General features: G+C 38.8%; 1 protein-coding gene across 9 annotated transcripts in view; it reads left to right on the top strand.

Moving 5' to 3' along the window:
- INPP4B (inositol polyphosphate-4-phosphatase type II B) overlaps nt 1-17,260 on the top strand; it is a 312,437-nt gene that overhangs the window by 271,419 nt on the left and 23,758 nt on the right. For all 9 annotated transcript variants that reach the window (XM_032108397.1, XM_032108395.1, XM_032108396.1 and 6 more), the window contains 2 exons: nt 4,327-4,439; nt 7,308-7,462. In XM_032108397.1, coding sequence (XP_031964288.1) covers nt 4,327-4,439; nt 7,308-7,462 — 268 coding nt within the window. The remainder of the gene's footprint in view (nt 1-4,326; nt 4,440-7,307; nt 7,463-17,260) is intronic.

Below are 17,260 nucleotides of genomic sequence, written 5' to 3' on the forward strand. Positions count from 1 at the left end.
ATAAGTGTCTTAATATTTCAAGTAAAGGACAGTCTGAATCTACTGTATTTGGACAGAAATATTCAGTGGGAAATGTCATCAGTTTCGATCATTCCCTCTGTTCTTATTCTGAAAATGTATTGAGGTTTGGTGAATCACTGAGAAATCTGCAGATGCAAATACAGGCAAAGAGCCACATCATCAAAATATGAATAACAAGGTTTCATTAGACTAAGCCCTGTATGCCAATTTTATAGAAATTCGATATCATAAATATTACTATGCTCTTAACTCTGATTGTCGAAAGCAAGGACTGAAAAGACATTTGCATCAATCTAATCCTGTTAAAGTAGTTTTAATGCCCAAACTATAGTCTCAAATGTTGCAGATTTAAGAGCCTGATTTTTAAATCCTGTGTAAAGCTTTGATATGTCACTGTGTATGAATACATGTTTATCTTTTATATCAAGATTATTTTAATTTGTTAATAATTTTGACAGAAACAAAAGCTCTGTTCCTAAAAGGTGGGCAGGATGCCCATCCATCCACCCACAGACCTAGTATTTCTAGGATGTCTACAGAGAAACAACAAGTTGGGTAATTAATTCAGGGGAATCTTGCCAAGAAAATATCCTTGAAAAACTAACCTCGTCTAGAGTTAGGACTAAGGTAGATCTGCTACCTCATAAATTGTTTCGATTATATAAATGCACAAATTTGCATGCAGATAGTATTGGCGGTTTTCATTAACAGAATTTAAACTTGTACTGCCTTCCTGCAGGATTATTAGTGAGCCACACAGTTCCTGGACTTCTTTCAGACTGTGCAGGCTTTTGAGAACTAATCTTGTCTAGTTCATCATCTCTTTTCTGGTTATTATAACCTTCTTTCTTCTTTCTTTTTTCTCTACCTTAAAGATCTGAGTCTCTTCTTTATACAAATTTTTATAGAACACAAAGCACCTGTTGGTTCCATTGCCCTCCCAGTAGTTGCCTGCCATTATACAGAATCACTCTTCTGCCTTGGAGGAATGTGCCTTTTAAACCAGCCCGCTGGGAAAAAAGTGAAGCCCTCAAACTTGTTCATTTGGGGGACAACTTTAATCCCTCCCCTGTTCCCCCACCTCTGGAGGACAAACCTCCATACAGAGCTGGCAGCAGCCCCGGTGCTGTAGCCAAGTGAGAGGCATTCAGTGTTGAAGGCTCTTTGATGGTTTTGTCCCACCTTTCCGGATAATTTCCTGTAGTGCCAAATCTGTGCTACAAAATGAATGCAGGACCCTGTTCCCAAAGCTGTTAGTTCCAGACGGTGGTCATAAAGCCCAACAGAATTTGAGGACTCACAGCCCTGTTTGCCAGGCTGTTGCATCCACCTTTGGCAGCCTCCCTCGCCTGCTGCTTCATTCATATATTCCCTATAAAAAATTCAATTTTCCACTCCCAGAAAGGTATTGCCACCTTTGCTATTAGTTTTCCTCTCATGTCTGTATTTTCCCTTGCCAGTAAGATTCTTGCTTGTAACTAAGCAAACATTGACTTTCTATCTTCTTTAAGATGAACATACACTCCATCATTCACCTGTTTCTTAATATCTTATGTTCTTTTATCAGAAACTGAAAATAGGAGTGTGTTCCCAGAAAGATTCCTACCAAAATGCTGGCCAAATATAGCTCTGGTTGAGGGACCCATGTGGTACTGCTTTTATAGAAAAGCTGTCTTGGTTTGAAAGACAGGTGTCTGCTAAGGAAGGCAGAAAAGCCTCCCTTGGAATGGCAGATGCAACCCTCTTCCCTCCGAGATATTATAATTTTGAAATCAAGGGCTTTTAGGCAAAGACGTAGGAAATAGGATTAACAGTTCTTTACTATTATATATATAACCAGTCAAACAAATAACAATAACTATGGCAGTAACAGCAAACAATCACAAACCCAGTCCCAGCCTTCTCGGCTGTCAGGCCCTTTCCCCTCGGGTGCAGTTCCGCTCGCAGCCGGCAGGGGCGCTGGCGGCTCCCGGTGAGCAGGGCAGGTGCGATGGTTCCCCCGCGGCTGCAGGGGGCGCTCCGGAGCGAGCTCGGGGAGCACGCGGCACTGGTGGCCTGGGGTCCCAGGGAGGGATGGAACAAAGGCTTCACAAACCCCTGGGCAGCTGGCCCCGGTGTCTGGCCGGACTCTCGGGAACAGCAGGCTGGAACGGCAGGGACGAGCACAAATCCCAGGTGGCAGATGTGATGTATCCAAGCGGGGAACCCCCCGGAGGTCTGGGCAGGCAGGGCGAGCGTAGCGAAGGCTGGAAGCAGCAGCGGGGCAAGGCGGACACAGCCCGGCCTCCAGCGGGGCAGGGAAGGCGGCTTTGGGATCCCGGGGCTTTCCAGCACAAGGAAAAGCAGCCGAAGCAAGCTGACTCCTCTCTGTCCAAACGCTGGAGACCCAAATGCCCACACACCCAGGTGAAACAAAAGGAGCAGCCAGGTCTTTTGTCTCTCTTAAGCACCCAGCGATTTGTCGTCGTAATAACAGTATGGGGGAAAAAATTCCTTTAACAGAAAAAAACCTAGACCTCTTAAAACCCCAACAAAAGCTAAGGATACTAAGGGTCCAAAAATGTTAGATTGTTGTTCAGTAGTAGATAATTAACTGAAAACAAAAAGGCTGTTTGGTACTTCCAGGCTCCTCCCCCTTATAATCGATGAGCCTGATTTGATGGTTTAATACTGTGGGGGACCCAAGGAGTTTAAGCAATTGATCATTTCCAGTCAAGGTGCAACTGATTGGGCAGTACTATAAATTAGGAGACTCTTGCTTTACCTGTGGTGAAATCACCCCTCAGAGATGCTTCATTTTCTGCTGTGGACCAAAGGAAAGCTGCCTAGAAGCGATAAAGTGTTTAGTGATACATTTACATAATCTCGAAGCATCTTTGTCACTGTGTACTTTGTGTTTTAAAGAAACAGATGCAGCCATAAGTGTAATAGTCTAGCAGATTGTGATGTGTTTTTATGTGTTCTGCATAATCTAAGTGTACAATCAGGACTTGTAATACACAGTTAAAACAATCCACATTGACATTATTGCAAAACAAGTTTGACTGTACTTTTTCCTCCCTTTTTTTTTTGTTTGTTCATTTGTTTCTTTATTTGTTTGGGGGTTTTTAGACAGCACAGTATGAGTAAAGCAACTTCGCTCTTTTTGAATATATTTAAATTACTTCTTACTATGAATCATGGATAAGGGAAACTACAGAATTTATTAGATGTAAAAGTTAAAAGCCTGTTGATAAGAGGGATCATTCCAGCTTGGATCAGGTTAGGAGAATGGATATTGACCTTCATTAATACTTCTCTCATTTTTATTCTTTCAATTGAGTATAAGTCTTTTGGGCTTGGGTTTGGGGCCTGGGTTGTTGGTTTTTTCCCCCCTCACTGGATGGACAATTTACTTTCTCTCCTTGAAGAAACTGTATTCATTTACCAATTTAGTTTTACTTTGTCTCAGTTGATTCTGAGCCTTTCTTTTTTGGTGATAACTATAATTAAGCTTCTTTTTACTTCACCACCATGAGAAGAAATAATTTCAGAAAACAGATTCTGCTTGTTTCTACTGATTTTCAAAGCTAGTGAAGATAAAAGTTACATTAGAAAAAAACCCTCCTATATATACATATGAAACAGAGGAGGAAATTAAATCACCTACTCTTGAATTTTTGCTAGAGATGTAGGACAAATTAAACTTCATCTTAGATGCCATACCCAGAACAAACAGGTAAAATTTTTCATCTTAACTAAACCTGAAATTATTTTCTACTTCAAAATAAAGTCCCATTTAATTTCAGACTGAGAAATACACTTTGTTAAACCTCAGAGGGGATACTTAGTGCTGTTTAATCTTATGTTACATTATATACAAAATTAAGGCACATTTCAAAACAAAAATGAGATGTATCAATTTGAAAACAAAACCAAAATTTTTTACTTTAAAATAAAATAAATCATCCCATCAAAGAGCAGGTTGTAATACATTCAGGGTTTTTTTTCTGATTTCCATTGAATGTCTGTAATAGCTGATGAACAGAACTACAGCAGAGATTTGATTTTGTTTTTCACCATCCATTTATAAGATAAAGGTTGAAGACACTTTAATTTTCCACATGAGTATCTTAGGAAGGACAACCCAATACTCAGACATAAGGTTTGCTTATTCCTTAAATATTTAGCTGGTAATTTCCATCCTGTGTTCCCAAACAAGGCTGTATATAATAGACCTGTTCTTCACCGTGAGCATTCTTTAGTCAGGACAACCATATCACCAACCTTATCATAATGAGCAACTTTATCATCCTTTTTTTCCAGGTCTGCCCCATTTTCAAGAACAAAATGATTTAAAGGGATTGCTAGGAAGTCTTCATCAAAATATCCAGGCCAAAAAGAGAAAGAATGTAGAAATCATGTGGCTGGCTGCGACGGTAAGCTCTCTTGTTCCAAAGAAATTGATGATGATGAACTAATTTTCATAAGCCTGCTGATATTGTAAGTGCAATGGATTTTAAGGATATGATTGGAGAACTCACTGGTTAAAGTAGGCAGATGTGCTGAAATAATTTTCTAACATACCCATTTCTCATAGTCACTCATTCCACTCATAAATGCATCTCTTCTTCCTCCACTTAAATTGCAGATAATTTCTTTTTTGCACTTTTTAAACTGGTAGAACCTGCCAGATTTCAAGCTATTTGATTCATATCCATTCTTTGATAATATAAAATTACTCCAAATAATTTCTTTTTTGTCATGTCCTTGAGGTATGATGTGGGACATGATTGCTTGCTCTGGCTTTTTTTTACTATTACTACATTCAGCTTTTGATTTTCTGTAATTAAATTAATTTCACAAATAACTGTTGCAAAAGAGATGCAAAGGACAGACAATCAGACACAGGGAGAACACAAAGAAAACTGTTTATCTAACAATGATTAATACTTACTTTGCTTTTTTCCCATAATTCCTTTCTGTTTCCCAATTCTATGGGGTTTGCGCATACATATTAAAAAAAAAGGCCAGGAAAAGAACTCTTAGATGTTTATAAAGAGCTCAGGCTTTTCAGGAATGTGAAATTCAGCCAGGCAGTTGTCTTATATTTAGAAAAGTACCCTTGGTATCTCTGCCGTCTTATACCAGCAGGGAGTTTTTGGTATCTGCTGAAAGTGAAGCAAGGCTTTGTGTTTTGGGAGACTTTCAAATGTATATACCCTTCACGGCAAATAAATATTTGATACAAAATTATTAATAACAAATTCCATGACTTTTTATTAACACTGGGGAAAAGACAATCTTAACTATGTCTTTGAACTATGTCTTTGTATTAATAACACTGCTGTAACTTTCACATTACTAATAACATTTTGCCATGTGGTCAATAAATATTATCACATGCTATTGCAGTATAAATCCTTTGTAAGTAAAAATATAAGGTTTTCTTGCAGTACCAGTCCTGCAATTACTATGAAACATTGCTTTTAAAAAAGTAGAAGGTACAGTATAAAATGAGTTACAAAGAATATGCCAGAATGTGCAAAATCTTTGGGTATAGAAAGTTGTATTTTACCATCTCTTCAGGGTTTCCTGAAAATAATTTCATGGGTAAAAAGCATTCTTTGGATATAACAAAATGCTTCAGGTTTTCCCTTCACTGAATTCTATTTCTCTTTAGGTTCCCTTACTTTAACTTTCTCAAATGTGTATTTCTGGTTCCATTGATCTACACACTGTTGTGTTATGTTCCATTTATTTTTTGAAAAGGATGTAAGAATATAACTTTGTCAGTGCAGTAGCTGTGCAATATCACTTTTTTATTGCAGTAGGTGTATGAGATTCCACATATGTATCTGGACCTACATGTAATCCCTGATATAACAGGACTGTAAGAATAAATCTAATAGAAGTTAAGTCTGTTTCTTCTCCTCCTGTGTCCTCCCTACATCAGAGCCCATCACTCATCCAGAGTAATTGCCTGGGATCTTCTATGACTTTATTTTTTTATGGTTTTTTATCTTTTAAATTTTTTTAATGACTCATTCACATTGAATAGCCCCCATGACTCATGGACTTCCGAAGACACTATTGTAAAGAGAATTAATCTCTTCAATTAAACACTCCTTTCACAGCATTATTTAAGAAAATTATCGTATAGTACTTTATTTAAATCCCAGTGCAACTGTGCAAATTTTTAAACAGATTTCACTTTTAAAATTTTGAATTACGGGATGGAAGAAACACTCATAGGTTCTCCTTCACTACTCTGTACCTCTTCAGGTTCTAAGTATGATTCCCTTAATTGATTCCCTGAATTGAACTTTTGAGATTGTCCTCACCATGGTATCACAAAGGCCTTAAAGACTAAGTATTTTCTGGGACATTGATTTTAATAGAATTCCTGAGAATGCACTTAACAGATGGAGAAATGCTTATTTGCTGAAGTGGCACTATGGAGATCATGTTCCAGTTTCATCCTACAAGCTCTCCCATGATACCCAATGTGGGAGGTTCCTTTGGATGATTGCTGCTCTAATTTATTGCCTTGCCTTGTTTATGTTTCTCATAAATATTTTGGGGTTTCATACTGATATGCCTATGATTCTCCAGGGATAGGTGTAAGCAAGGCAAAGTATTACCTTTTCTCAGGACAAATTATATGTGGTGAAAAGGTAGATGCAAACTTGGGCATGGCATTTCTCCTTCAAATTTTTCTTCTTCTAGTCAAATATTGTTTGAAACCGAAGTATAAACTAATGAACTGGTACAACCACAGATTATTCTTAAGGGGAGAAATTATCCTCAAAAATGTCATGTTTCTCTTATAAATTTTTCAAAGAGTAAGTAAAAGTAGACAATCCATGGCAGTCATTTGTGTTAAACTTTATTAATTGTGAGTCACACATTGAACAGTTTTCCTGTTGAAAATAAAAACTATTTAAGTTCAGATGTGTCTGAATCAATATGTTCACAAGAAGCTAGTCTGCTGCATTCATGTTCGTGAGTTAAGACTTATCAAGGTTTTTCTTTATTCATTAGGTGTTCAGACAATTAAGCTTTCATTGAGCAGGGTGGTCACTAGATTAAGTGAAGGAACTGGGTTTTTTTTATAGCCTAGGCTAACAGAAGTCCTATTTCAAGTTCAGGAACTGGATGCACCGGTACTAACTTTTAATAGGTGCTTGCTTCTTGAGAAATACTGTAGCTTTCTGTATGCACTTTCTGGGCTTGCAGAGTTGTAGGGGCTGCACAGCCTGCCTGGTGTGAGAAGGGCCAACCTGTGGGGCCTGCCTGTGTTTCAGATTTGCCGGAAGCTGAACGGAGTGCGCTTCACCTGCTGCAAAAGTGCCAAAGACAGGACATCCATGTCGGTGACACTGGAGCAGTGCTCCATCCTGAGGGACGAGCATCAGCTGCACAAAGACTTCTTCATTCGGGCGCTGGATTGCATGAGGAGGTAGGTGGAATGCTCCAAAGTGCCCTTTGAGCTAGGCCAGGACCACAAGCACAGAGGGTCTAAAGCTGGTTGTAAATGCCCAGCAGAGCCCGGGCCTGGCTGAGCACAGTCTGAGCAGCAGCCTGACCACTGGTAAGTCACCTCTGGAGTGCAGGGTCTTTGCAGCTGTGTGTTTTATCAGTAATTAACAGTTTCTGAGATAGAGATGTGAAACCTTCAGAGTGTCAGCTCACTGACTGTAGAATCTGAGCAGCAGTCTGAACAGCAGTGGTTTTAAAAAAAGTTTTTTCAGTTTTGAGGGTATTTTTTAAAAACATTTACACAGTCATTAAATAATTTGTATAACATTTATACAAATACTGTGAAAGCAAAAGAAGCATATGTTACAGATGGCAATTCTTCCTAGTTTGTGTTATTGAAAAGAAACATCCAACTAAGTTTGGACTGTTGGTGATTGCCATTAATATCTGATAAAGTCATTACTGTGCTTTAAAAAAAAGTTAATTAAATGATGTTTTATTCTAAACAGAAAATTGAGGCTGATGTTATCAGGAATGTGTAATTAAAAGATGTAAAGATTTCTCATTACCTGAGTCTTTGATGAATAAAAAACTTTATTGAGCAAACAAGTTTTGATCATAAAATGAATCCAGATGCTAGATTGTCCAAAGAAACTTTCATCATTGGTTTTAGTGAGCTTAATCATATGATTTTAATCATATCATAACAGTTTTAATCATATTTTCTATAGGAGTATTTAAAAATGTATCCACAACACTAGAATAACATAGAACAAAGGTCACTGTAAAACTGATAGAAGATCTTTTGGTCAGCCTGCACAGAAGTAACTGAATCATATCTTTCTTGGACTTTAGTGAAACACAAATTGTTTGTATGGTGGATTTGCACAGATCATATGAAGTAAACAATCGTGTTTACAGTCTGTAATGGGTAATTCTGGACCTTCATATTTATTATTGCCATTCATATTTATTATTATTATTAGGTGTTTAATGTCTCGATTAATACTGTAGGCTTACCCACATGTCCTTTTGTCCTTTGGCAAAGGTAGCTGTTCTAAAGGAAAAAAGGTAATTTTATAAAGAGTAAATGGCCAGAGATGGCTCAGTTGTAGGTTTGGTTCACAAGGTGCTGCTAATGCAGTGAAATGTGGCGTGTTGAACTGAGCTGTATTGTTTTGTATGTGTTGTTACCTTGCATAAATCCCTCAGTCTCTGCAGTAATTCAGTGAGTGAATGACTTGTGTGCAGTCTTCCATAACTACATTTTTTATCATTAATGAATTCTGAGTTTTCTGTGTTAAATTTCATTTGTGTTGGCATTTCAAATGCTTTTTTTTTCTGTTATGTCTCCAATAAACATAAAAGTGTGTAAGCTACAGTAAGTTACCAGGAAAACTAATTAATTATATAAAAACATCATAATGTTAGAATAGCATTGAGTAGTGGATTGGAAAATTTTCACAGACATAAATATAATTTAAAAAACCCCTAACTTGCAAGTACAAAAATCTAGTAGGTTTTTGCAGATCAAAATGTGAATGATTTTGAGTGGGTTTATATCATGTGACTGATTTGAAAATTGAGAAGATTAACACATTAGTTATATTTGCAGATAACAGTAATTTGAAGTCACAAAAGAACGGTCTAAAGACAAAAAAATCTGAATAATACTTAAAAATTAAATTAGCAGATGGATGTATGAGGTTGAAGCACCATTGCAAAAATGTAAAATCTATTGGTTATGCTGTAGTTTCAAACAGAGAAAAGCTTTATCCTGCTCCTACCCTGTAAATGAATTTCAAACGTGAACTAAAGTAGGTGAAAGGTGTGTTTGATGGGAGGCAATAATTTTTACTCGGGTGGTAGGATTGCATGACTATTAAAGCAAAGACCTTGCAAGTAGTGGCAGTAGCATACAAAATAATTTGCACCATGAGGATAAATAAATAAATTAATAAATATTTTAACTCTGCTAGTTGTTTTCAGTGTAACACTGTCCATGTAACTGGAGGTTTAAAAATAAAATATAAAAAAAAGAAAAGCAGCCAGATTACTCTTTTTCCCTCCCAAATTGCTCTTTTTCCCCTCATGAGTTGGTCAATGCAAGCCCAAAAATTCAGAACAGAAGAGTAAAAATGTCAAATGGGAGCACAGTACTTCACAGTGCTCCCAATGGGAGTCGGCCTGGCAGTTTAAGATCTATCTTGGGGGGGGGGGGAGGGGGGTTGTATCTTTGGTGCCACAGACATTCAGCAGGGACTACTGCCCACTGCTGGAGTGCCTCTGGAGCAGTGTTGGAATGGACACAGCACTGCTGCCTGGGTGGCCTGGCAGGGACCCTCCAGCTGAGCACTGCTCCTGTCGGTAGACAGGGAAAGCAGAATTGCAGAGAAAGGCAATTTGAGACAACAAACTGGGAAGGAAAGAGCAAATAGGCAAAGGAGAGGAGAAAAACCCCTTAATTTCCACAGGTGTTTCAGCTAAATGTCCTGTATTTCACTTGAGGGAAGTTTGGCAACTGTGTTTTTGAGGTTTGTTTGAACGAGGTCAACAGACTTGTTTGGTAGCCATTGTGGTACTTGTCCTTTTGTAGTTTCATTTTATTTGATTACTTTTGCAGATTTGAAAGATAATGCTATGCATTTCTAAACTTTTCATTAGGTACTTTTAGGAGCTTTTAGAATTATTTTCACATCTAAAAGAACCTATTTTGTTTCAAGGGCAGGCAGAGAAAAACTATTTGCCATTGAATTCACAGTTTTAGCAGTTTTTCCTCAATGAATCTTCTCTAGATCACTTTGTTAAACTTTGTCAATCAAATCCCTTTGTGCTGATTGCCATAAATTGCTTTTAAGCCTTTCAAAAGAACAAGTAGACATGAAAAGTTCAATTTTAACATCCAGAATCCTAACAGATTGGATTGATCTTTGAAAGGCTTCTTTCAAGAGTTAACAGTAGGAGATAGAGACTGCTGTGAAACTAAGTGAGCTGTAGAAGTAAATGGTGATTCAAAAGCAGCCTTTATTGGAAATGCCATCATTTTGAGATATGAAAATTATAAAGGTGCCTGTGTAGCTGTAAGGCTTTTTCTTTTCCTGCCAGTGCTGACACAGCTTTGCTGACTGTTGGAAAAGGGAAGCATGTGCTTACAGATCCCTGCTTTCTTGCCGTCAGAAGTTTGGAGATGCTGAACTTCTGTGTGCTGCTGCTTTTCAGCTTCTTTGGGGTCCCCAGAATTTTGAGCAATCCAGAAGTGATTCCTGAAGTTTCAGCATCTTTGCTTTGGTGTACATTGCGTAACCCTGTTTTGGAAAATACTGCCAGTAGCCGGTTTTTAATGACTTCGTTTGTAAGTGGAACCGTTGTCTTTTAGTGATAAACTATACAATGTTTATTGATTCTTTATTAAAAAAAAAAAGGCTATACAAGAATCCTTCTGTTATATCTTCCTTTCACTTATGAAAAATGTGGTGAATGAAGCAATGATGGGAATGCAAGATTTATCATTTACAATATGTAATAGATGGCTTTGTCCTCAGTCATAAGTTGGCCCATTATGATGCTGCAATTAGTGTGTACCTGAAGCAGCCATTCTATAAATAATTCCACATATTATAATTTCCTTGATATAGGTATGTGACTTCCATTGATCTTAGTGACATGCATAGTGTGGAATGAGGAAAATCAATATATCATCTCCTCTGTATCAAGTGCTTGTAATTCACATCATATTACTGTTTATAATGCCGCTGCCACTTCCAAGTCATTTTTTATAGGCATCAATATTCTTATTTTTCCCTTCACCAATACATGAATATTTCCTATCATTCAATGTTAACTCTATTCCAAGAGACAGTAGGGGCACAAAACTGATTTACCTGAGTTCATTGCAGTATCTGTCACATGATTCTATTTCTTGTCTTTAGAGCTGGCCACTGTTAAGGGAGGATGGACCCTGCTGGGCAGTGCATAATGAAGCAGTTCTGTAAAAAAATTTTGATTTTTTTTTTTTCCTTTCTTAAAATTTATTTATTTTCTGAACCTATTTAGCTTTATTGTTTCAGTGACAGGATCCCTTTTGGAGGCTGTGGGTAGTGAACAACCTCAGAATCTCCTGTCATTGAGCATGTTTTCAATAAAGCCTCAAAAGTAGCAATAAACAAAGGAAATGACAAATCCACTGTCTGTGGTGAATATTCCATGCTGTCAGGCTTATCCTCATTCTTAGCAGGGTACACCACCTGTCACATATTTCTGACATTGAATACAAAATTTGACTCCATATGGGACACACTGTATCCACTTGGAATAGCAGTTAAGGATATTTCAGGGTATTTTAGATAAACTGCCTATCAAAAATCTCATTGAAGCACAAGTTCCAAGAATGAATGATCTGGGCAAGAGGTATTGGGCTTTTGATGAGCCAATTATGAAGAAAATATTTCCTTTTTTAAAGAGCTGTTTGAAGACAGCATTTTTTAAAGATGTGTGAATTGAGGAGGAGAAAAAGCTGTAATACCTCTTTAATCAGGGATTTTCAGATATTCTGGGTGCTGAGCTAGACTTGGCCAGGGAAGAGCCTGTACCAAACACCAGAGCTGTAATTGCCAAATGGACTAGGAAGCAGGAACAAAGGGACAAAAGGATTAGAGACAGGGATGATCCATGTGCATATCTCTCTGTGCCATTCTCCCATCTCCCAGCTTTCACCCTGCCCCTGTGAGCTTGTGGCAAGAGCTGCAGCACATGAGGAGTTACACAGAAGAGGAGGCACAAGTTCTCTAACGCAACCGGGGGCTTGTCAGCACAAGCCCCGGCGTGCCCTCGGGCAGAGGGGATGCAGCGTTGGCCTCCACAGCGTCCTCGCTGGACGGCTCAGTGGAATCAGCGTGAGATGGGTGCGTGCGCTGGCTCCTCCTCAGAGGAAGCACGTCGTCGGGCAGCCGATGATCAGGCTGGCGCTAGCCCGGAGGCAAAGAAGGCGGGAGGGGCTTCTGGTGTGAGTTCCAACACGCTTATTTGCAGAAGGAACCAGGAACCAGCAAAAAGCGCTGAGGAGACGCGGGCTAGCCCCCTTTATGGGGGGGTGGAGTAAGGCAGGGAAAGGGAAAACAACCAATGGGGTACAAGCAGAGGGGAGGATACAATTTTTCAGAACAAATGGGGAAAACAGGGAGGCAGGAGTCATAACAGGGAACCAATTAATAACTACAAAAGGGAGAACTTTCTGGAACAGGGGGAGGTAATTTAGGATTGGGAGCCACCCGGGGGAGGTAACCTAGACCTCAGTTATCTCGTCTGGTCCGCCTTCCGATCCACTGTCCTGGGTGGGGAAATCCACCCAGTGGATAGCCCTGGTTTGACTGACATTTGATGGTTTCAGCCTGAGAGCAGGCTGATCCACCCCAACAGTTCTCCTCCAACCAGTCCTTTTTCCCAGCCCATCTGACATTCTCCATCTTTTTTTTTTTCCTTCTAAAAGTATTAGCACAGTGTAAACAAAACTTAAAAATGGAGAGCCTGACTTTCAATATAGATTTTTACATTATTCTATGGCTCTCTAGAAACTTAACATCTATATTTTGAGGTAAAAGCTTTAGTGATTTGCATCACCTGATGTACTGACAGGAGCCTGGGCATTAAGTAACAGGTCCAGATTTGGTGCATTGAACCACCATCAATTTTGTTTTCTAAAACTAAATTACTGGTTTGGAGATTTTTAAAAGCAACAGGGTGCAGAGGAAAAGAAAACAAAATGGAGAGAGATGACCACAAGATGTGATGAGAGTCAATGCCATTGACACCTTGCAGGAGCCTTTTAGAATTAAGGTCTATTTCTGACCATCCTTCTGGAAGGAGGAGGACGATTATAAACAATCACTGTGGGCAAAGTATCAAACAGTAGCTTGAAAAGGCTATGTTAAATCTAGGCTTTTCTAATACAACTTCTCAATTTTATAGAATTGAACGTTATAATGTATCTTTAAAGCAATTCTCAGGTTTTAAAGCCTTAAACCAAGGAAAAAAATAAAAGAAAGGCAACCCATGCACACTTTATTTGCACTCTTGAAGGTCCTGAGGTTCAGACTTCTACGTGGACAAACTAAGTAAGTATAATTGGCAGTTGTTTTATGATATAGCCTTACACGTTTTGTCTGGTTCACTGGGGTCAGATGTTTGAGTTCATGTTTTGCAAGGGGATGTTCTCCAGCTGACTGCAGAAGTTTCATTCTCCACCTCATCACCTCATTTCTCCAAATTCTTCCTAAGTGCTGGTTTCAGACTTCTCTCTGATCAGCACCCCAGTCAGAGTCCGGAGAACTCTCTCACGTGATCTTTCTCATCTTCCTCTTTTTCACTAGACTTTTGCTTGAATATTTCCTTCCTTTCTCCTCTGTGACACGTGGCTGCCTCTTCTCCTGTTCAGAATTTGGGCACTAGCCTCAGTCACAGCACAGAGAGAACAGCAGAGCCAGTCCCCTGCCTTATGGCTTTGGCTTCATGTTATACCGGTCATCCTCTGCCAGCAGAAAAAACAGCAAGGAAAAGCCTTGTCCAGCCCCTTGACCTGGCATAAATTGAATCCTCAAAGTATGTACTTGCTGAATTTTAACAAGGCTTTTTTTAGGAAGAGATTTGAGAGTCTTGCAGGAGCAGGCTCTTTTGATAGTTGCATCTCTCACATCTTTATTATCTTGGTGCAGAGTATCAAATCCTGTTCTTCATCATGGAGGTATTAGTAATTCTCTCCAAAAAATGGGGGAAAAAAGCTGTATTTTTTTTCTTCTCTAAATGACATTGTAAGCTGGAGTTTTCCCATTCAAAATGAACTAACAATTGAGAGTAGGTTCTTAAAGGAAAGCATTGTGTAACCTTAGTTATAATTACCTTTCCTCTGGAACCTATAATAAATATTATTGGACCAATCACTTGGGAGGAAGGCATGTTCCAGGGAAAACAGTGAAAACCTCTGCCACTCTTTGCAAGGAATATTTAGAGAAGTGACTCAGTGTACATCAATGTAGCAGGCAGTAAGCAAGAATTCTGAAATAATGCTTAGTTTTCCTGTCAGTGCATGATGGGAAGGTAGAGCCATTAGAAATCTGTATTGTGTCTAAATTTTGACACCAGTGTTGGGTGAGTGAGTCCTTGAAATTCACCTCTTCCTCCTTCAGTGACTACTTAGGGAAGGTGAGTGCTTCAAGAGGACTCAGAACTTGACAGTAAATTTTATATAATAGGAAAACATATTACTATATCAATTGCAGTGTACAATATTTTATTTTATATTTTTAGAAAGTTTTTTTCTGTTGAAAAAGAAAATGTCGGGCCATGCTTAGGTTTCAACTCTGTGACAAGAAACGACCCTTGATTCCCTGTGATCTTTTTGCTGAAGAGACCCTTTGCCCTTTGACTTCAGGTTGTGTGTGCCAGAGTTCTCCAAAGAAGAACTGGATTCATGGAATTCCAATCAAAAACTTGCCCTGCTCTGAGTTGTTCTGCTCTGATTTGTACTTTTTATTTCTCACTGAGATATTGATGAGGTAAACAATCTGTTAAGTAGCCCAAATTAGATTTGTTATGTCTTGATCCAAATGAGAGTACAGAGAGTAGAGCTTTGTCTTTGCTCTCTGTGAATGTTTTAATTATTCAGTATAGACAGTGAGAAATGTGTGTAATTAATTACCATGTGCGCTCTATGGTCACTTAGTTTTTAAAACCAGCCAAATGGAAAAAGCTTATCCAATAAATTTGGTTTCCCATTTAGTGCCACAGTCTGTGTTTGGATGCTTAATAGAGCAGAAGAGAATTTAAAGACTACATTTGATTAACTACCAAAAAAAAAAAAAAATTTAAAAAGGAAAATGCTTCCTAAAAACCTCTTCTAATGGAAAGTGTTTCTGTCACTTCTGCCATACATATATTGCAGGCCCATAGTTCTCCTGGATTTCACCTGTCATGGTTAGACAAATCTAGCATGCAAGCAGTTAGATTATCCTAAAATATTGTTTGGTGTTCACTTTGGAGATTCTTCTAGTTGTTTATAGAAAACTTCATTAATTGTCTCATTCATTTGGTGCTTTATTGTCTATTTAGAGCTTCCATGAAAGACTAGGTCTTACCAGAAATCAAAGATCAGATGTATTATAATCGCCAGACTGAGTAATACCAGGTTTCTTCCTGTTATATTTCACTTTATTAAGATTTCCTGGAAGAGCATGTGGGAAAAGTCCTGGGGAAAAGAACTTGCATTCTTAATATGCTTGTTATCTGTTAAAAATTCAAGTCCTACAGCTGAATCACTCTGGGTTTGGCCATGTACAGCTAAATTCCAGGAAGAGGAACATTGCAGAGTCTAAAATTTAGATAAGAAAGAAGCAGGAAATGAGAGTAAGAGAGCAGTAATAGCATACAATAGCTGGTTAAAGCTATCAAACGTGCAATCTCTTCAAGAAGTTATTGACCTCTAAAACAATGTTCTTTTCAGAAGAATATAACTTGGGCAGGGAGAGCTCATAACTTCCTTCCTGTGGTCCCAGCAACCTACAAACTGTCGAAAGGTTGGAGGGGGCACAGAAAGGAGAAACAACCAGCTGCTCTTTCAAAAAGGTGGTTTTGTAATAGAAGATTCTGCATTTCTTCAGGAGAAAGATGATGCAGTGTCAGGCTACAGCTCTGGGTGGCTTATGTAGGAAGCAGGTAACAGACACTTCGAGGTTTATCTTTGCTCTCATTTTAGACTCCCTTAATCCCTTCATAAATTTAGTTTCTTTTTTTCAGAATGCTCCCTGCTTGGCTAATCATCTTTTCTTGTCCATCACCCCGGTTTCAGTTTTCTTTCTTCAATTCCATCCCTTGGGGTGCTATGCAGGCTCAGGGCCAGCCACCATCTCTGGGGACTGGCCTGGTGCTTGTTACGTACATGACATGAGAGAATCTGGCATTCCATCTCCATATTCTCTTTTTCCATTTATTATTATGTATTCATAAGGCCACCTGGCACGTTCTGTTATACAGTTCTGCTTTCAAATAGTTATGGTCCTATTCAACCTCAGCCACTGGATCTGAAATTTTCTATCTCAGGTTCTTTAGGGAAAGAATCTAAAATCATATTGGGTACCAAAATAGAAGGAGAGGCATTATTCTGCCCCTTCCCCCTCCCCCCTCCCCCCCATTATTTTATAACCATCATCTGAGAAACTGTCTTTGTTGTATGGGGGTTTTCTCCCTTCAGTCTGCTGCTGTTTTCTTTTTCCAGTGAGCATTTCTCTGTTTCTTACTCTCTTTCAGTAACATCTTGGTGTGTGGTATTTTGAAGAACTCTTTTGACAGTAGCCTTTCTCAGCTCAGCTGAGGGACTTAGTTTTAGTAGTAGTTTCTCATTGTTGCTTTCTGTGGCAGCTCTAGCTTGGCGATTGACATTTCATAAGCGTGTCCTTATCATTACAGCAGCCGCTGGCAACCTTTCATTGGCATAGCTGGCAGCAACAAGTTCGTTCTCAGTGTTTACCTGCAAGTCCTGGTAGTTGTTTGCAGTGGAGTCACCAGAGGAGTTTCCATTTGGATTATTACATACCTATTATGTATTTCCTACCTTCATGATGTTATCTGCAGTCAGCTGGAATTACACCCAGTAATAGAGCTAGCAGCATTATATTGCTATCCTGTACTCTGGATCATCCAGAGATAAATTTGGGAGATAATTTTGGGAACTTGCATTCTTAATAGCTTAAGTCTCTACTATAATTTGTATGACTAGAAAGCATGTGTTTAT

This window comes from Corvus moneduloides, chromosome 5 (genome assembly GCF_009650955.1).
Source record: "Corvus moneduloides isolate bCorMon1 chromosome 5, bCorMon1.pri, whole genome shotgun sequence".
Taxonomy (NCBI): Eukaryota; Metazoa; Chordata; class Aves; order Passeriformes; family Corvidae; genus Corvus; species Corvus moneduloides.